The 20,982-nt window shown below is 36.1% G+C and overlaps 1 protein-coding gene across 4 annotated transcripts in view; it reads right to left on the reverse strand.

The window, feature by feature from the left end:
• The window catches only part of MMRN1 (multimerin 1), a 69,830-nt gene that overhangs the window by 35,718 nt on the left and 13,130 nt on the right, over positions 1-20,982 (reverse strand). For all 4 annotated transcript variants that reach the window (XM_030313433.1, XM_030313434.1, XM_030313431.1 and 1 more), the window contains exons 3-4: positions 9,181-9,300; positions 6,410-6,516 (exon numbers count right to left, since the gene is read on the reverse strand). In XM_030313433.1, the coding sequence (XP_030169293.1) occupies positions 6,410-6,516; positions 9,181-9,300 (227 nt within the window). The remainder of the gene's footprint in view (positions 1-6,409; positions 6,517-9,180; positions 9,301-20,982) is intronic.

The raw sequence follows: 20,982 nt of genomic DNA on the forward strand, positions 1-20,982 counted from the left end.
ATGAATGGTTTGTGTTATGGTTTCCATTATTTGGTATGCTTCATAATATATGTTATATTTATAAATATAGATTTATAAGTATTCTCTTAAATTATTAAATATAATTATTAAATATTTAATTATGTAAATAATCACAATATTTACACTTATGAAATACATTTATACATGAAAATATGTGCATTAACTTAAAAGTAATACATTTTTAACCATTGATTTGCATATTGATTTATATTCTAATTGACGTTATTAAATGAGTTATCTGTTTGAATATGGCCCTGCACCTTCATCCATCCTCAGAATCAAGCGACAGATTGGTTTGGTGCTCATGATCCTGGAGTGGGGTCACTGCAATAAAAATCACAAAGGCATTTGATAAACAGTTCATTTCTAGGGGTTCAAAATCTTTGCTAAAGGTTAATTATAAATAGTAAAGTGTTATTTTAAATTGTTTTATTACATTCTAATGAAGTCAGCTTTATCTCCATGGGTATTATATGTGACATATTTAATGTGGAGATTATAGCATTACTTCACCCAGTATCCTTCCCCATTTGAGAAGGATTGGTAAATTAGAAAATCACACACACACACACACACACACACACACACTTCTACAGGAGGAAGTAGAGGGCATTTTAAGTCTTCTAGGGTCATATCTGACTGGAGTTTCTTCATTAAATCATAGTTCTCTCTGTGCCGCCTGGTCCAGGCAAGATCCTAAATGTGCAAGAAATAAAAACAATTCTGGATAAAAGATAAAGGGAGAAAGAATAGAAAGGTAAATGAAAAGCACTCATGTCTGATTTTCTATTGTCTTTAGGGTCAAAAGTATTTCAGATAAACATCATTCATGCAATCTGGAAAAATGCTATTAATTCCATTGTAAGTAAGGAAATAGAAAGTGACAACTAGAGAAAGTCAGCAGATTAGAAATAAAAACTAAAGATTCAAGAAAAAAACTCTAGAATCAGTGACAAATAGAAGAGAAAGCAAATAAAACTGTCAGAGAGAGAGAGAGAAAAAAAAAGAAAGCTATTGAAAGAGACAGAGAATAATACACAGAAGTATCAAGTGAAAGTCTTTAGTTCTCTTGCATACTGATCTTTGGTAATTCACCCCCATTATATGAAAACATATGTGAAATAAGAAAAATTAAACGTTCTCCATATATTTGAGAAGTTTTAAGAAGGCTGATTTGAAAGAATATGTAATTGGAAAAATACTTTAAATATTAAATGACAAAAACTAATGTGATTGTGTGTGTGCGTATGCATGTGAAACTTTCCATTTGCTTTCAGCTATAATTATTTTTAAATTAATTGCTTAAGAGGAACTAGGTGAGGAAATTGTACTCATAAAAGAAACAACTATTAACCATTGCACAAAGATCCTTGAGATCTGATTGTCATGTGAACCTCTTTTCTCTGGAGTTCATTGGATAGGGTCCCTGCCAAGACTGTTAAAAACTTGAAATGCCTGTTTAACAAATTCAGTGCTGTATGTTATCTTTTCCTAGCTCTGTTTGTTGACTGGAGTTCAATGCCTGCATTCATCCCAGTTGATTTCATAGGATTTAGCCCAGGGAGAACGCTGATAGGGTCTCTCGCAAGTGGACTCAGTTACTTTCCTGTGATTGATGCTCTTTTATTTTTCCATGTAGCAATCTTTCTGTCTTCCCAAATGTATTCCCTACCACAAGGACTGCTATGAATTCTAGGTTTCCCAGGCAATCTTATCTTATCTTGCACTTCAGCACAGACCTTTGCTTTGTTCTATAGGGTGGATTTCTAAGTCTCTTTTTCTTGGTCCTTTCTGAGAGATAGGTGCTAGGACAGAAGGACATTTATTTAAGTCAAACAACTTTTAAAGAGCTTTATCACTTCAGATTAAAAAAAAAAAAGCAATATGGGGGCATCTGGGTGGCTCAGTAAGTTAAGCTTCTGACTTCGGTTCAGATCATGATCTCACATTTTGTGGGTTCGAGCCCCACATTGGGCTCTGTGCTGACAGCTCAGAGCCTGGAGCCTGCTTTGGATTCTGTGTCTCCCTCTCTCTCTGCCCCTCCCCCTCTTGTGCTCTCTCTTGCTGTCTCTCAAAAATAAATAAACATTTAAAAATAAATAAATTAATGAAAATTCAATATATTTAAGAAATCAGATTCCTTTTTTCCCCTTCCCTTCCCTTTCCTTCCCTTTCCATTCTCCTCTGATTCCCCCACTCCTCTTCCTCCTTCTATTAGACAGGTGTTATCTATATTTTGTTTTTCTTCCAGACCTTTGAGGCTTATGGAGGAAGTCATTAATGGCAATTCAGTAATGAGGAAGCTTGCTCTTAGTACCAGAAAGCTTCCTATGTGACAAGACCAGTTTCTGGCTGATCCTGTGACATTAGGTGAATGCTTATTTGGTGATATTCAATACATATATAAACATTTACTGACATTTGGTAGTTAAATCAAAGAAAGCAATTGGTGCAACAAAGACTTAAGGTACATGGTGACTTTTGACTAGATGTATCATAATTGAGCAAGATACTTATAGGAGATAATGTTCTTTCTTAAAGGGGAAAGCATTAATCCCCACTGGGATGAATTAGATATGCAAGTATATAAGGAAATATAGGGACTTTTTTCTGTTTAGGTATTTATATTAATTGAAGTAATATCTTAAAATAGTTTTACTGGAGAAGTTCCATATTTAAAATGCTGGTTATAATAGCTTATAAAATTTATTGAACTATCTCACAACATTTATAAAATGAAATATTTTTATATATTCATAACAAATGGCAGAGGTCAATTTATTTCAATAACTGCATAATTGTATTTTTCAGCATTTGTAATATCTGTGGTACGTATTATAAAACATAATTTTATAAAATACCTTTTTCCTACATAAAGGATCTGACTAGAGCTGACTGGATTTTTTCTTAAACAGATTTACAAAGAAGCTTTTCTTTCCTCCTCTCTAATCTAACATTATTTGAACTTAAATTCCCGTCTTTTGTGTCATTAGAGCAAGCCACAATTTCCTTGTTCTACTTCAGAACATTTTAGAGACATCTACTGGAAAAGCGCATTATTGCAAATTTTATATAAATGGTTTAAAAAGTATATTGTTGCTGACATTCTGAAAAAATGTCTTGGATCCCATCACAAAATTAGGTCCCTTTCTGAAGACAAACTCTTTGATCCTCAAAGAAGTATAACAAATGTAAAATAAATCAAAACTGTTGCCTTGCTCTTTGACTTAATGCATCTACCTTTTTTCCCTAAAAATTTCTATTCATTTACACTTTTAAAAAATTGTTTTCCTCTTGATAGTATGAGTAATATTATTAATAATCTAATCTAGAACTTTTTTTTACCAGATTTTTGATTATCGAAATTGTAGCAAAATGAGCATGCATAGAGGCTTAGTCATATTATAGGCAGCATATTGTAGAATAAGACAACGGGAAGAATTGCCTCATTGATTTTGAATCACGGCATCCCTTTCTTTTTTTTCAAACATTTTTAATGTGGGGCGCCTGGGTGGCTCAGTCGGTTGAGTGTCCAACTTCAGCTCACGTCATGATCTCGCACTCTGTGGGTTCGGGCCCCGCGTTGGGCTCTGTGCTGGCAGCTGGGAGCCTGGAGCCTGCTTCGAATTCTGGGTCTCCCTCTCTCTCTGCCCCTCCCCTTCTCATGCTCTGTCTCTGTCTCTGTCTCTCTCTGTCAAAAATAAATACACATTAAAAAAATTAAAAAAAAATTTTTGATGTGTATTTATTTTTTGAGAGAGAGGGAGGGATTGAACCCACCTATGGCAAGATCATGACCTGAGCTGAAGTCAGATGCTTAACTGACTGAGCCACCCAGGCACCCCACAATACCCCTTTCTAACAGGTTGGAAGTGAAGCTATAAAGGGGTAGGAGGAGAAAGAAAAAGAGAAAAAGGTATAGAAGTGGAGGAGGAGAAATAAAAGAGAGTACAGTTGCTAGCTGTTCCATTTTATTCCTGACTGATAGATCTTCCCTATATATTTAAAAATATCTCCCTACTGCAATCTAAATGAAAAAGAAATTGTTGTTTTTGTATTATGAAGTTTATTTTATTTGTGGGGATGAAACTTTTGGGGAAGTAGGGATTTGTAAAATTTACGTATTTTCTATGGATAGAATAATCTGATGTGAAGGACTAGCACTGAAGTAATTATCACAGTAGCTACATGGGAAGGTTATTCTAAACCCTTGCGGGCTCTGAAGGCATTTAAAGAATGGATGAGCCACACTGATTATTCTTGCCATATTTGGGGCTGCTTGTTAAATGAGATAGCGTGGAGAGTGTTGTCAAAGGAAACCTGACAATTTTTTCTTCCGTATAAGAATAAGAGACTATTGGCACATACATAAAGTGTGATAAGAAGAGGGAGAGTTGGAATGTAGTGGCGGAGAAATCAGAAGGGAAAAATGTGTTTAAAAAAAAAGGAAGCAAAGAAAAGAAGACAGGAAGGAAGGAAGAAACCCAGGATAGATGAGATAATGAAGATTGATTCAAGGGACAAAGGGACACAGTAGTTCTTGATACTATTAGTGCATCAACTGCACTAATAAAAAATTGAACTGCTTTTATATACTGCAATATAAGTGAAGAGAAGGATGGTCAGAGTATCATAGGGAGCAAGAGTAGGGGTTTTTGGAATCACAGTCATATTGAATTGATTGTATGACATGACACAATGGGCATATCCGCCATCGGAAAATTATTCCTATCATAGATTTCAGTAGAAAGATGACCTTTCCACAACAGCTTAATCAGCAGATGCTTGAACTATGAGTAGTTCTAATTATAGTATTGTAACAGAAGGTCATAGTCAGGTCTGTTCTGGGACATTTTTGTTAATGAGGATTCAAGATAACAATTTGTAAGTCTAGTATTAAAAATATCCACAGGTGGCTTCCAGTTAGAACATGAGATGTCATTAAACAATCAAAGCAACAACAGTTCTTATCAGCTGCAGCCCATGACATTCTTTGACATAAAGACTTGGCTTTCTGTCACATATCGACATTCAGTCCCCTATGTGCAATAGGGTGTGTAATGACATTCTAAATTTCTAGAAAGGTATAATGTGAACTAACCCTTGAATCTCTAAGAAATAATAATGGAATTGATATTCTTAAGATACCCTTCTTCATAGAAGAAGAGAAATGTAAAAACTACTGTTAGACTTTAGAAATATAATTCTAAATATTGTTCAGAACTTTTAACCATCTGCCATTTATAGATTAAAAACAAATATGTTTTACCATATTTGTGCACCTCGCAGAAATCAGGGATCATTTGAAAGCAGCATGATATTTGGACTTCTTTAGAATATGCTAAATTGCCCCGTTTTTAAATACGTTTTGTATAGATGATATTTTATTTAAAAGTTTATTTTACTTGATTATAAATGAAGTACATATTCATATTATACCCTGAAAATGTATTAAATTTTTATATCATCTCTGAAATTCAGGCCAGACCCAGAACAAATAGCCTTATAGTCAAATTTGCCTACAGATTCTCACCGGGTGGGCTGGAAAAACCATACATAATATCCCCAGCAAAACTGCAAGTTTCCTAGAGCTTTTTGTATTACAACTTCCTTTTTTCAAAATGTGAATCATAATGGTTTCTCCACACTTACATTAATTTTTAATCACAGTCTCTCATGCTGCTGATTGAATTCCTCACCACTGCTAATGGTCTTTCTCGTAATATTTATTCATTTAAAATACATATGCTGATGCCGTATCTTATTTGTCAAGGCTTTTGGCTGTTTTAAAGCCAAAAGCAAAATAATAGCCACATGGATGTTAGGCCACGGCAGGTTACCATGTGTTTGATTAGCCTTGCCACCAGAAAGTCCTTAAAATTAAAGTTGATAAAATGGCTCTATGAGGATTTAAGGGGAAAAAACCCACAATTATTCATGCCTATTTGTATATTCTTTAAAACTGAATTTCGTTCATAGACATTATTTCAAATAATTGAACTAGAACAAAACTAGATTTAGTTTTATTATCACATAGGGTCACTTCTAATGATTATTTAAAAGTATAAAATTAGGATTTCCAATATTTAAATAAGGCATGTCTCCCCAGCATACAGTTAAGAAAAAGTGAATAATCAGATCTCCACTTACTCATGCCATAAAACTACCATAACAATATAAGAATATATAAGATACCTCATTAAGAGATTTAGGGTGCTAAACTCAGTACTAAGGAAGCTCTAGAGAGGTAACAGTTTTAATGATTTGGTTACATGTTAATTAACTTTGGTTCAAAAGGGAAAATACAACTCTTCACTGGAATCAGTTGCTTATTCTTCAGAAGTTTTATGCTTCTAATTGTTATTATAAAATTACTATTAGAATATACCTTTTAGCTGACATTTTGCTCCACTGAATCCAGGACAGCACTTCCATTCCAATGAGGTAACGATTTTATGTTGCATCCTGTAGACGGGATTTGGGATCTTCTGAGATCTGTAGAGGAGAGGAAGTATTTGTCTCTCATTAAATTATCAGTTGGGATTGTTAAAGTATTGGAGACATTGCCTCAAATATAATAAGCATTCAATAAATGGTATCTGTTATTGTTAATACTATAATCCTCATCATCAATATTATTGTTAAACTTAGATTTGTTTAAATACATTCTAAAAAGTGTTAAGACTTCTGCTGTTGGGGATTTTAAGTTTATACCTATCGTTACATCTTCTACACATAGTAGAACATTTCCCTTGATAATTCTTTTAACTAAAGCAATGTTAAAACTTATTTAATTTTTTTTAACGTTTATTTATTTTTGAGAGAGAGACAAACAGAGTGGGATTCTCTGTCTCCCTTTCTCTCTATGCCTCCCCCACTCGCACTGTCTCTGTCTCTCTCAAAAATAAAATAAACTTAAAAAAATTATTTTAATTCTAATTTTTAAACAGCTTATGAGGATAATTTATTTTATTTCAATTCTTATTATTCCTTATATCATTATAGTTAAAAGGACTTGTTTTTTCTCAGATCAACATCAAACAACTTAAACCGTGTATCAATGATCTAACTGAAATTATAGTAACCACTATGATTTTTAACCTGCACTTTCTCTTTTCTCAAGTTTTAAAAGCTTAATTTTTATTATTTCTCTCATATGGTATTTATCTCAGAGAGAGAGATGGGGTAAAGAGAAGGAGAGAAAGAGAGGGGGAGAGACAGGGAACATGAGAAAATATTTTGGAAAAGAAACTGCGCAAGGGAAATCAAGAAGTTATAACATTTTAACACGGCAATCAATAGAAATGGTGAATGGTCCTGAACTGTAGGCGCTATATATGTAAACGTCAATCATAAATACAATTTTGTCATATTTATTCTTACCACACGATCTTAATATTTAGCTAATACTTATCAAGCAGGTCTATAAAATGGGTATATATTATCTTGTTTAATTTTATTCTATTTGGAAAATATTATTATTCTGATGTACTGATGAGGAGCCTGAGGAAGAGAGAGATGAAAAAACTTGCTCAAAGTCTTGTATCTAAAAGTGATCCAGGTGGGATTTTACTCCATGCTGCATGGGTTAGCCTCCACTGTTATTATCTAGAGTTTGTCCCATGCAGCTTTCTGGAGACAATGGTCAATTTCATGGGTAAACCCTGATCATGTGGAAGAAAATGTATTGTAAACCGACTGGGCTTTAGGAAACTTGCTGTGATGTGAAGGGTAATTCACTATGTGTGAGGTTGTTCCTCAATTTTAAAATGAGCTGTAAGATTCTTTCCTTCTCAAAAAAATAGGCTAATCATTTGTCTGTGTTTATTCCAGTGAATTGTATTCAGTAAATAAAACTCTGTCCAGTGAACTATCTCCAGTCCAATAGCTAAATCCAAACAGAAAGGACAGCTGTTTGGAAAAGGACTCTTGAGAGTTTATTAGGATGAATCCACACAGTTGGTTGCATTATTATAGGAGTAAATGTCCCTGCTTTAGCAAACTGGATCCCTGGTATATGTGGCTCAGCCATAATAAAAGAAAAGTAACAAACATTGCATATATACTGAAATAGTGAATGAATGGAGAGACTCATTCAAAGGTAAAGAAAGATAAGAGATGAGAATAAAGATATGCATTCCTGGTTTGTTTAAAGAGAGAGAGAGAAAAAAAAACTCACCTTGAACTCAGAAGGGCAGTATAATAGGGGTTACTGTGGTAATATTTTCATTACTGAAGAATTAACAATGCATTCTTTGTTTCTCATGTCGGCAAGGAAATTGCCACAAAGGGAGTAAACTGAAAGCAGAACTGGAGCTCAGCTCTCCTAAATCCCTAAGATGTGCTTTGCTCTCTGGACCATGAACCTTAACTATTCCTCTGGGGAGTAAGAAACACCTTGATTTTACAATCCTTACTGTGCACTGTTCCAGATTGCCAATGTGTCAGATTCATTGCCTGAGTTATTTGTATGACAATTTGCATAACATGAGCCATCATGGCCTGAATAATAATTTTAGTTTTTATTTCAGGGTCTTCTGAAACACTCTCAGATAAGCTACTGTGACTGTATGAATTCAGAGCACTTATCAATTACTCAGCCCCACATTTGAGGACAATTTTTTAATGTCCTAAATAGATTTTTTAAAAAATGAAAATTAAATAACATGAATCATTAAAATACACATGTAAAGAAAGGCCCTCCTTAGCCGTTTTATTGTGCATAATCTCAATTAGTGGCTTGCCAAATTACAGACTTCTCTCTGACCTGGTAGGAAAGGGAAATTATCAATAAAATTTTAGAACTGTATATGAATTTCATAAGAATTAAAAGATAGGATTATTGGTCAGGTTATAGAATAAAAATAATAGTAATAGTAAAAATGGAAATAAGCATGAGAATTAACATTTATTGAAGACTCTGTCAGTAGGCTAAGGTTATTACTGCATTGTCTCACATATTCTAAAAACTCCCAATGAGGCATGTATTATTAGTATCTGCATTTTAACTTACCCAAGATCATGCATCTCATTTAATGTAATGACCCTACTCTGACCTTATTATACGTATGTACCTGGGATGATTAGCTTTCTCTACATATTCCAGGACATACATGAATATAGCACAAGCAGTGGCTATTTTCAAACAATATCACATACCTCTGAGGACAGGATCTCCCGGTTGAGCCACAAGGCCCTCTCCCATTTGGAAGATAAGTGACTTGGTTGTCCAGTATCACTGTGGGTGATAATCTGGTATGTACATAAGCACACCAATTCCTAAGGAAGAGAGAATTTTTGTTAGAAAAAAATCATTGTCAAAAAGAATTCTTTTCCTTAAAATTATTTTCACAGACCTCTGTCTACGGCTGCAAGTATTATGGAGTAGATACTTTGTACATATGAAAAGTAAAGAAACACTACAAGATCAAAGTAAATTGAGAATAAATAAGACTTAAAACCAGAATCTGTATGTTCAGTTGTAAGCTAAGTCAAAATAGAAGATTGCCCTTATGTCAAATATCAATATATTTTTTTAATGTTTATTTATTTTTGAGACAGGAGAGACAGAGCATGAGCAGGGGAGAGGCAGAGAGAGACTGAGAGGGAGACACAGAATCAGAAGAAGTTTCCAGGCTCTGAGCTGTTAGTACAGAGCCTGATGCGGGGCTCGAACTCACAAGCTGTGAGATCATGACCTGGGCTGAAGTCGGATGCTCAACCAACTGAGCCATCCAGGCACCCCTGTCAAATACCAATATTAGTACTTAGATTGGAGACTCAAAACTAGGCCCATTACTTCTGGTGAACAATGTGCAGTAAGACAAAAGCAAAAAAATACATGCTGTAATAATCAAAAAGAGGGAAAAAAACCGGTTACTAGGAGCAGATGATATGATTGTGAATAAAGAGAATATGAGTCTAGATGCAAATGATTATAAGAGTTCAGCTATGTAGTTAAAATTCATATAAATTTTTTATAACTAATAAAAAGTATGGCCACATAGTTAAGATCAGTTACAGACAGTTCAATGTACCAAAAAAAATTTTAAAAAGATACTATTTACAACAGCAAAAATAACATTATTTTTATTAAATCCAACAAAAGAAGTGTAAGACTTAATATATATAACTTTTAAGCTTTATTGAAAGGCCTGAAAGAAAATCCAATAAATACTATTAATGGATGGGAAGAGTCAATTTAAATACATCGATTCTCCTCAAGTTAATCTACAGATTTAGTGCACTTTTAAATCAAACCTTAATTTGATACAAGTTTAATAAGCTTATTCTATTGTTTATGTAATAAACTAAAAATATGAATTTTAGAAATTTCTGGCTCTGGCCATAACAGAGCATCAGATGTACTTTCCCTTGGTAAAAAAAAAAAAATCTATAAAGCTGGACAAGCTATATAAAGCAATAATTTTTAGAAGTTGAACAGACAACTCAGTGATATTATTTTTTGAGAAAAGGGGACAACATGATGTGAATTCCATACGGACTCTAATTTTCTGCCTGCAAACAATTTTCAAACTGCATCACAAAGGGGTGGGCCCCAAAGACAGAGAAAGCACTGGGTGAATGAAACAGAGATCTGAGTTTGGGGCTGCTGAGATGGTTAGAATATGTGGATAAAGTGAATAAAATGAGGATGAATGACAGAGATGCCATTTTTTTGTGTTTTGTTTTGTTTTTCTCTTTATTTTTATTTATTTTTTTTAATATGAAATTTATTGTCACATTGGTTTCCATAAAACATCCAGTGCTCATCCCAACAGGTGCCTCCTCAATGACCATCACCCACCCTCCCATCCTTCCCACCCCCCATCAACCCTCAGTTTATTCTCAGTTTTTAAGAGTCTCTTATGGTTTGGCTCTCTCCCTAACTTTTTTTTTTCCTTCCCTTCCCCTCCCCCACGGTCTTCAGTTGAGTTTCTCAGGATCCACATAAGAGTGAAAACATATGGTATCTGTCTTTCTCTGCCTGACTTATTTCACTTAGCATAGCACTCTCCAGTTCCGTCCACGTTGCTACAAATGGCCAGATTTCATTCTTTCTCATTGCCAAGTAGCATTCCATTGTATGTATAAAACACATCTTTTTTATCCATTCGCAGTTGATGGACATTTAGGCTCTTTCCATAAATCATCTATTGTTGAAAATGCTGCTATAAACATTGGGGTACAAGTGCCCCTATGCATCAGCACTCCTGTATCCCTTGAGCAAATTCCTGGCAGTGCTATTGCTGGGTCATAGGGTAGATCTGTTTTTGATTTTCTGACGAACCTCCACACTGTTTTCCAGAGTGGCTGCACCAATCTGCATTCCCACCAACAGTGCAAAATGGTTCCCGTTTCTCCTATCCTCTCCAGCGTCTATAGTCTCACGATTTGTTCATTTTAGCCACTCTGACTGGCGTGAGGTGATATCTCAGTGTGGTTTTGATTTGTATTTCCCTGATGAGGAGTGATGTTGAGCATCTTTTCATGTGCCTGTTGGCCATCTGGATGTCTTCTTTAGAGAAGTGTCTATCCATGTTTTCTGCCCATTTCTTCACTGGATTATTTGTTTTCCGGGTGTGGAATTGGTGAGTTCTTTATAGATTTTGGATACTAGCCCTTTGTCTGATATGTCATTTGCAAATATCTTTTCCCATTCCGTTGGTTGCCACTTAGTTTTGTTGATTGTTTCCTTTGCAGTGCAGAAACTTTTTATCTTCATGAGGTCCCAATAGTTCATTTTTGCTTTTAATTCCCTTGCCGTTGGAGATGTGTCAAGTAAGAAATTGCTGCAGCTGAGGTCAGAGAGGTCTTTTCCTGCTTTCTCCTCTAGGGTTTTGATGATTTCCTGTCTCACATTCAGGTCCTTTATCTATTTTGAGTTTATTTTTGTGAATGGTGTAAGAAAGTGGTCTAGTTTCATTCTTCTGCATGTTGCTGTCCAGTTCTCCCAGCACCATTTGTTAAAGAGACTGTCTTTTTTCCATTGGATATTCTTTCCTGCTTTGTCAAAAATCGGTTGGCCATACTTTTTTGGGTCCAGTTCTGGAGTCTCTATTCTATTCCATTGTTCTATGTATCTGTTTTTGTGCCAATACCATGCTGTCTTAATGATTTGTAGTAGAGGCTAAAGTCTGGGATTGTGATGCCTCCTGCTTTGGTCTTCTTCTTCAAAATTACTTTGGCTATTCGGGGTCTTTTGTGGTTCCATACAAATTTTAGGATTGCTTGTTCTAGCTTCGAGAAGAAAGCTGGTGCAATTTTGGTTGGAATTGCATTGAATGTGTAGATTGCTTTGGGTAGTATTGACATTTTAACAATATTTATTCTTCCAATCCATGAGCATGGAATGTTTTTCCATTTCTTTGTATCTTCTTCAATTTCCTTCATAAGCTTTCTATAGTTTTCAACATACATATCTTTTACATCTTTGGTTAGGTTTATTCCTAGGTATTTTATGCCTCTTGGTGCAATTGTGAATGGGATCAGCTTCTTTACTTGTCTTTCTGTTGCTTCATTATTAGTGTATAAGAATGTGACTCATTTCTGTACATTAATTTTGTATCCTGCGACTTGGCTGAACTCATGTATCAGCTCTAGCAGACTTTTGGTGGATTCTATCGGGTTTTCCATGTATAGTATCATATCATCTGCAAAAAGTGAAAGGTTGGCTTCATCTTTATCAACTTCGATGCCTTTGATTTCCTTTTGTTGTCTGGTTGTTGATGCTAGCACTTCCAACACTATGTTAAACAACAGCAGTGAGAATGGACATCCCTGGTGTATTCCTGATCTCAGGAGGAAAGCTCTCAGTTTTTCCCCATTGAGGATGATGTTAGCTGTGGGCTCTTCAGAAATGGCTTTTATGATGGTTAAGTATGTTCCTTCTATCCCGACTTTCTCAAGGGTTTTTATTAAGAAAGAATGCTGAATTTTGTCAGATGCTTTTGCTGCATCGATTGACAGGATCATATGGTTCTTTTATTTTCTTTTATTAATGTGATGTATCACATTGATTAATTTGCGAATGTTGAACCAACCCTGCATCCCAGGAATGAATCCCACTTGATCAGGGTGAATAATTCTTTTTATATGCTGTTGAATTTGATTTGCTAGTATCTTATTGAGAATTTTTGCATCCATATTCATCAGGGATATTGGCCTGTAGTTCTCTTTTTCTACTGGGTCTCTGGTTTAGGAATCAAAGTAATACTGGCTTCATAGAATGAGTCTGAAAGTTTTCCTTCCCTTTCTATTTCTTGGAATAATTGAGAAGGATAGGCATTAACTCTGCTTTAAATGTCTGGTAGAATTCCTCTGGGAAGCCATCTGGCCCAGGACTCTTATTTGTTGGGAGTTTTTTGATAACTGATTCAATTTCTTTGCTGGTTATGGGTCTGTTCAAATTTCCTATTTCTTCCTGTTTGGGTTTTGGAAGCCTGTGGATGTTTAGAAATTTGTCCATTCCTTCCATGTTGTCCAGTTTGTTGGCATATAATCTTTCATAGTATTCCCTGATATTTGCCTGTATTTCTGAGGAATTGTTTGTAACAATTCCATTTTCATTCATGATTTTATCTATTCCGGTCCTCTCCCTTTTCTTTTGAGAAGCCTGGCTAGAGGTTTATCAATTTTGTTTATTTTTTCAAAAAACCAACTCTTGGTTTCGTTGATCTGCTCTACAGTTTTTTTAGATTCTATATTGTTTATTTCTGCTCTGATCCTTATTATTTCTCTTCTTCTGCTGGGTTTGGGGTGTCTTTGCTGTTCTGCTTCTATTTCCTTTATGTGTGCTGTTAGATTTTGTATTTGGGATTTTTCTTATTTCTTGAGATAGGCCTGGATTGCAATGTATTTTCCTCTCAGGACTGCCTTCGCTGCCTCCCAAAGCATTTGGATTGTTGTATTTTCATTTTCACTTGTTTCCATATATTTTTTAATTTCTTCTCTAATTGCCTGGTTGACCCATTCATTCTTTAGTAGGGTGTTCTTTAACCTCCTTTGAAGGTTTCCAGACTTTTTCCTGTGGCTGATTTCAAGTTTCATAGCATTGTGGTCTGAATGTGCATGGTATGATCTCAATTCTTGTATACTTATGAAGGGCTGTTTTGTGACCCAGTATGTGATCTATCTTGGAGAATGTTCCATGTGCACCCGAGAAGAAAGTATTTCCTGTTGCTTTGGGATGCAGAGTTCTAAATATATCTGTCAAGTCCATCTGATCCAATGTCTCATTCAGGGCCCTTGTTTATTTATTCATCTGTGTCTAGATGATCTATCCATTGTTGTAAGTGGGGTATTAAAGTCCCCTGCAATTACCACATTCTTATCAATAAGGTTACTTATGTTTGTGATTGTTTTATATATTTGGGGGCTCACGTATTTGACACATAGACATTTATAATTGTTAGCTCTTCCTGATGTATAGACCCTATAATTATTATATAATGCCCTTCTTCATCTCTTGTTACAGCCTTTAATTTAAAGTCTAGTTTGTCTGATATAAATATGGCTACTCCAGCTTTCTTTTGACGTCCAGTAGCATGATAGATAGTTCTCCATTCCCTCACTTTCAATCTGAAGATGTCCTCAGGTCTAAAATGAGTCTCTTGTAGACACCAAATAGACGGGTCTTGTTTTTTTATCCATTCTGATACCCTATGTCTTTTGGTTGGAGCATTTAGTCCATTGACATTCAATGTTATTATAGAAAGATATGGGTTTAGAGTCATTGTGATGTCTGTAGGTTTCATGCTCGTAGTGATGTCTCTGGTACTTTGTGGTCCTTTCAACATTTCACTCACAGAATCCTCCTTAGGATCTCTTGTAGGGCTGGTTTAGTGGTGATGAATTCCTTCAGTTTTTGTTTGTTTGGGAAGACCTTATCTCTCCTTCTATTCTGAATGACAGACTTGCTGGATAAAGGATTCTTGGCTGCTTATTTTTTCTGTTCATCACATTGAAGAAATCTGCCATTCCTTTCTGGCCTGCCAAGTTTCAGTAGATAGGTCTGCCACTAGTCCTGTGGGTCTCCCTTTATAAGTTAGAGTGTGTTTATTACTAGCTGCTTTCAGAATTTTCTCTTTATCCTTGTATTTTGCCAGTTTCACTATGATATGTCGTACAGAAGATCGATTTAAGTTACGTCTGAATGGAGTTCTCTGTGCCTCTTGGATTTTAATACCTGTTTCCTTCCCCAGATCAGGGAAGTTCTCAGCTATGATTTTTTTCAAGTACACCTTCAGCCCCTTTCTATGTCTCTTCTTCTGAAATTCCTATGATACAGATATCATTCTCTTTGATTGCATCACTTAGTTCTGTGGATTTAGTTCTCTTAGTACTCCTGGATTTTTTTATCTGTCTTTTTCTTAGCTTCCTCTTTTTCTATAATTGTATCTTCTAATTCACCTATTCTCTCCTCTGTTTCTTCAATCTGTCTATGGCCACCTCCATTTTATTTTGTACCTCATTTATAGCATTTTTTTAGCTCCTCATGACTATTTCTTAGTCCCTTGATCTCTATAGCAATAGATTCTCTGCTGTCCTCTATGCTTTTTCAAGCCCAGCAATTAATTTTATGACTATTATTGTAAATTCTTGTTCTGTTATATTGTAAATCGTTTTTGATCAATTTGTTAGCTGTTGCTACTTCCTGGAGTTTCTTTTGAGGAGAATTCTTCCGTTTCATCATTTTGGGTAGTCTCTGAGGTGGCTCCAAACTGCAGGACACTTCCTCTGTGCTGTGCAGAGTAACTTGTGTTGGTGAGTGGAGCCACAACCAGACCTGATGTCTGCCTCCAGCCCACCGCAGGGGCCACAGTCAGACTGGTGTGTACTTTATCTTCCCCTCTCTCAGGGGCAGGACTCACTATGGAGTGGTGTGGCCCCTGTGTGGGCTGCTTGTACACTGCAGGCTTGTGGTGCTGTTTGATGGGATCTGGCGTGTTAGCCGGGGTGGATCTGCAAGGTGCACAGGGGCAGGAGGGGCAGACTCAGCTCGCTTTGCTGTCGGTGTCCCCTGCAGGAGGGTTCCTGCAGCATCAGGATGGAGGCAGGCCGGTTGGAGGGATGGATCCACAGAAATACAGCATTGGGCGTTTGCACAGTATAAGCAAGTTCGGTGAGGGGAACTGGTTCCCTTTGGAGTTTCGGCGCCTCTCTGCCCTTCCTACCCTCTTCCATGGGCCTCTTGTCTGTGCTTGGCTCCAGAGAGTCCTCTGCTAGTTTTCTGGCAGGTTTCTGGGTTATTTAGGCAGATGTGGGTGGAATCTAAACAATCAGCAGGAGGAGGTGAGCCCAGTGCCCTGCTATGCCGCCATCTTCCCCTCCTCTCCCAGAGATGCCATTTTAAAAGTCAACATAGGGTTTCTCTTAAATCTTGGGTTGAATACCACGCAGTGCTTGCAAAGCATAGTTTTTTCAAGGCCACCAGTGAACAACTATTAGAAAGCTTATGAGCTGAACAGAGATTCCAGATTTTACCCTGTTGTGGAGAATTCTGACCAGCCAAAGAGAATAGTTCTCATTAAACATCTGAGCATTTGTCTGAACCTAACAAAGACTGCATCCAGGAGAGTAAGCATAATCTAGACACACTCTCACAAAGCCTTAAAAAAAAATCCTTGATATAAATAACTCCATGTCAGAACAGAGGTCAATGCTCTTTAATAGAAGACAACAAAATCTGTTCATAACATATCAGCCCAGCATAAAAAAATGAACAACAACAAAAACTAGGCATCTAGGACCAATACGTGAGTAAAAATCCAATGAACAAAGACAATAAAACAGAGATGACATAGATGTTGAATTAGCAACCAATGACTAAAATAGCTATTTAAACCTATTGGAGATTGTAAAAGACAAAATGACCATAGTGAATAAATCATTGCAAATCTCAAAAAACCCATTAAATAGAACAAAAATACACAAGATATGAATAAAAATGAAGTAGATTGGGTTTAACAGACATTGGGACCCTAGACATTAACATCAATGTACTTGGAGGCAGAACACAAGAAACCATCCAAACTGAAGTACAGAGGGAAAAATATTAAAACATAAATGAACAGAAACTCAAGTGGTCTAAAATATATGTGGTTAGATTTCTTATGCAAGTCCACTGACTATCCTAAATACAGAGAATGACTAAATTCAACAGAAGCAGTTAAATAGTTTGTCAAATAAACACTGGCTGCACGATGGTTGAGGATTGTGTGTATGAGGCAGGAAAAAAGTACCATCATCTATACATACTCCGGGCTTTGGAAAAAAAAAATGGTAGATAGATAATAGATAGGTAGTAGATACATACATAGATAATAGATAGAAGATAGATATAGATATCGCTTATGAGGATTAATCACAGCGTTGCCTGCAGAGATCTTTTAAATTTCTAGATAGTAAAACAATCTCATGACTAAAAGAGTTGAGCAGGCGGGGCGCCTGGGTGGCGCAGTCGGTTAAGCGTCCGACTTCAGCCAGGTCACGATCTCGCGGTCCGTGAGTTCGAGCCCCGCGTCGGGCTCTGGGCTGATGGCTCGGAGCCTGGAGCCTGTTTCCGATTCTGTGTCTCCCTCTCTCTCTGCCCCTCCCCCGTTCATGCTCTGTCTCTCTCTGTCCCAAAAATAAATAAACGTTGAAAAAAAAAAATTAAAAAAAAAAAAAAAAAAAAAAAAAAAAAAGAGTTGAGCAGGCAAAAAGCAGACCAGCAGATTGCTCATGGCCCAGAAATCTCTGATCCAGTATAAACTGAAAGAACTATCCACAGCAAAAGAGCCCCTGGTGTGACTCATAATTAGGTTTATACTACTGATGAAATAAGCTTATTAAGGGATGTTAAAAATGTAAATTGAAACTTTAAAACAAAATTATTGGAAAACATAAGTTTAAAACTAGAAAATTAAGCAAGATAAAATAGTGACAGGCAGTATAAAGGCAAAAGTAATGATCCCAAACATTTTGCTTAAATCTAGAAGTCCTTTTTACCTTTCCAGACTGATTATGGTGGATGGAGAGCAGTTACTTTGAAGTGTTTAGCTTTCCATGGGGTCGTAACCCTACAAATAGAAGACTGCATTTGGGATTCTCTTTAAGGGTAATAACACCGTTTCTTTTGTGCGGCAACATGTACTGAAAAAAGCTTGTATTGATTCTTTGGGTTTTCTTTTTCTTTTCTTTTCTTTTTAATTTTTTTTAAAGTTTATTCATTTTTGAGAGACAGAGAGAGACAGAGCACGAGTGGGGAAGGGGCAGAGAGAGAAGGAGACACAGAATCCAAAACAGGCTCCAGGCTCCGAGCTGTCAGCACAGAGCCCAACGCAGGGCTTGAACTCACAAACCGTGAGATCATAACCTGAGCCGAAGTCGGACACTCAACAGACCGAGGCACCCAGGCGCCCCAATTCTTTGGATTTTCCAAGTTAATAGGTAAAGGTTTCTTCTAGGGAAAAGCAGGCAGCTTTGGTTATTTATGAACACCAGCCTAGCTTGCAGACCACACAGACTAGAAGGTAGAGAAAGGATTCTAGTTTGACTTACACAACTTGAAATCTTGTGGGTAAAGAATTAAGAGAAACATTGTAAATAAACAATTTATTGTACTTTTGATTGGAATGTTTTAGAAACCTAGTCTTTCAAGGAGCTAGTAAACAGACAAAATTAAAAAAAAATTTTTTCATTAACTCGTGATTTGCCATTTGAAGCATATCCTGACCAAACCATGACTCAATCACACCCATTCTTATCCTGAACCAAGAGTGGACTGAAGCAAAAAAGGATTTATTTAAATAATGACCACAATGAATATTTTCTTTAATAAATAAAAGACAACAATCTACCAGTTAACATTGTCCATTTATACTAGTCTTTAAAACTCAGGTTAATAAATTGCTTTCCATCCTATTCATAAAAGGTTGAATGTTTAAACTTGTATACTGATAATCTGTGGCTTGAGTTGACACAATAGCATGAAAATAATAGGTCCTGAGGATATTCACGAGACATCAATAAAGCCCCCACCATGAAGTTGCCAATGGTATGTAATTTTTTTCTAAGAAGTTGGAGAAGATTTATGTTTGGGGAGACTTTCTGAACGGAGGGGCCTTTATGATTTTGTTTTCTATCATTTCCTTATTGAGATGAATTTAGGAATTCAAAGAACAAGAGGAAAATGAAACCAAGCAAGACAGACATGGCTACCTCTGAAAATTAAAACATTCTCAAAGAAAGAGGATTGTTTTGTAATTCTCATGTCAGCTTCCCATACCTCACCTAACATCCACCTATGCCCCCCTGACTTGAGAATCATTCTTTACCTGTGACTAAAGATGACTAAAAATTACATATGATAAAAATATATACATGTATGAATGAACTCATAAATGCTTCAGGGAAAGGGCTAAGTTGCCCATGGGATTTAATTTATAGATAAAAATATTAATTAATCTTCACAAGAGAATAATTCATTCATTCTGCCACTGATTTATCTTATGAAGAACACGTTTGTTTTAATTATAGGATGATGATTGTATGGAAATACATCCCAACAAAAACCTACCTGAACTGAGTGTGACCATTACTAACAGCAAAATTATGAATTTATGTACATCATTGAACAACACTAAACCCCTCAAATACATAACAATTAAATCCCCACCAAATTCAGTGATAAGTGAAATAGACATATTCTAAATATATCAAAAGTAGTCATGTGTTTTTAATGGCAAGTATTTGCTACTTTTGTAAATCCAACCTGCTCATTTCTCCACTCAATAACATATGTGGCCAACTCCTTCTCTTTCTATCTCTTTCTGCCATATAAATTAGTAAAAAGGAATTTATTTTAAAGGCAAGAATATATCCTAACAAGCCTAAAATTTTTGGTGTCAATAATTAGGGAGGAAAATATCAAATAAAGCCTTATTTAGTTCAATAGTCTAATTACTAAGTTCCAGAGGATAAATATGTGTTTCTAAGTTTGTAAGAAGAGGACAGATTTCAGATAACACTACTAGTCAGGGGAAATGTTCTCCCTAGAGCACTATCCTAATTTAAGAACATCGTTAAAATATCATGAATAACAATAGCCAAAAGGTGGAAACAATCAAAGGGCCTACAGACAGATGAATGGAAAAACAAAATGTGGTATATATGTATCTATCATCTGTCTATCTACAGTGGAATATTATTCAGACTTAAAAAGGAAGGGGATTCTGTCACATGCTACAATATGAATGGATGAAAAGGGAAGAGAAGGGAAAGAAAGCATTTCTCTCAGCTTCACAGCCATCATAAACACATGCTTTTCCCACCTCTGTAAGTCAGATTTGGAAGGTCATTTCTGATGATGAAGGGTGGCCGCCTGAACAAGATTTTCATTCTCTTTTACTCCACAAATGCAGGCAAAGGAAGAGAATATTGAATTTCCCTTTCTTTTTAAGTTTATGTACTATTTTTAGAGAGAGGGGGGTAGGCAGAGAGAGAGAGGGAGAGGGAGAGTCCCAAGCAAGCTCTTCGTGCTGTCAGTATGGAGCCAGATGCTGGGCTCGACCCCACAAACAGCAAGATCATGAACTGACCAAATTCCAGAGTCAGACGCTTAATTGACTAAGCCACCCAGGTGTCCTGAAAGAGATTGCATTTCTGTGTCCAGAGTTTTGCTTCTGTGTTTTCCCTGAAGGAAGTGGAAGGGGAAGAGCAGGGGCTGGGATACCTACATAATGAAACAAAATAATAAGGAAAAAATTTTCCTGAATAGAGAGGCATGTTATGTAATTGTTGACTTATGCTGAAGCCAGACCGCCTCCTTACACATTTTGACTCTACAACTGTTAGCCATTACCTTGTTCATGAAATGTGGCTTCTTCATATGTACAATAAGTATAATAATATTACCTATCTTACAGGATGGTTGTGAGACCAAATGAATTAACCCTTGCTGCTGCTGCTGATTAAATG

This window comes from Lynx canadensis, chromosome B1 (assembly GCF_007474595.2).
Source record: "Lynx canadensis isolate LIC74 chromosome B1, mLynCan4.pri.v2, whole genome shotgun sequence".
NCBI classification, from domain to species: Eukaryota; Metazoa; Chordata; class Mammalia; order Carnivora; family Felidae; genus Lynx; species Lynx canadensis.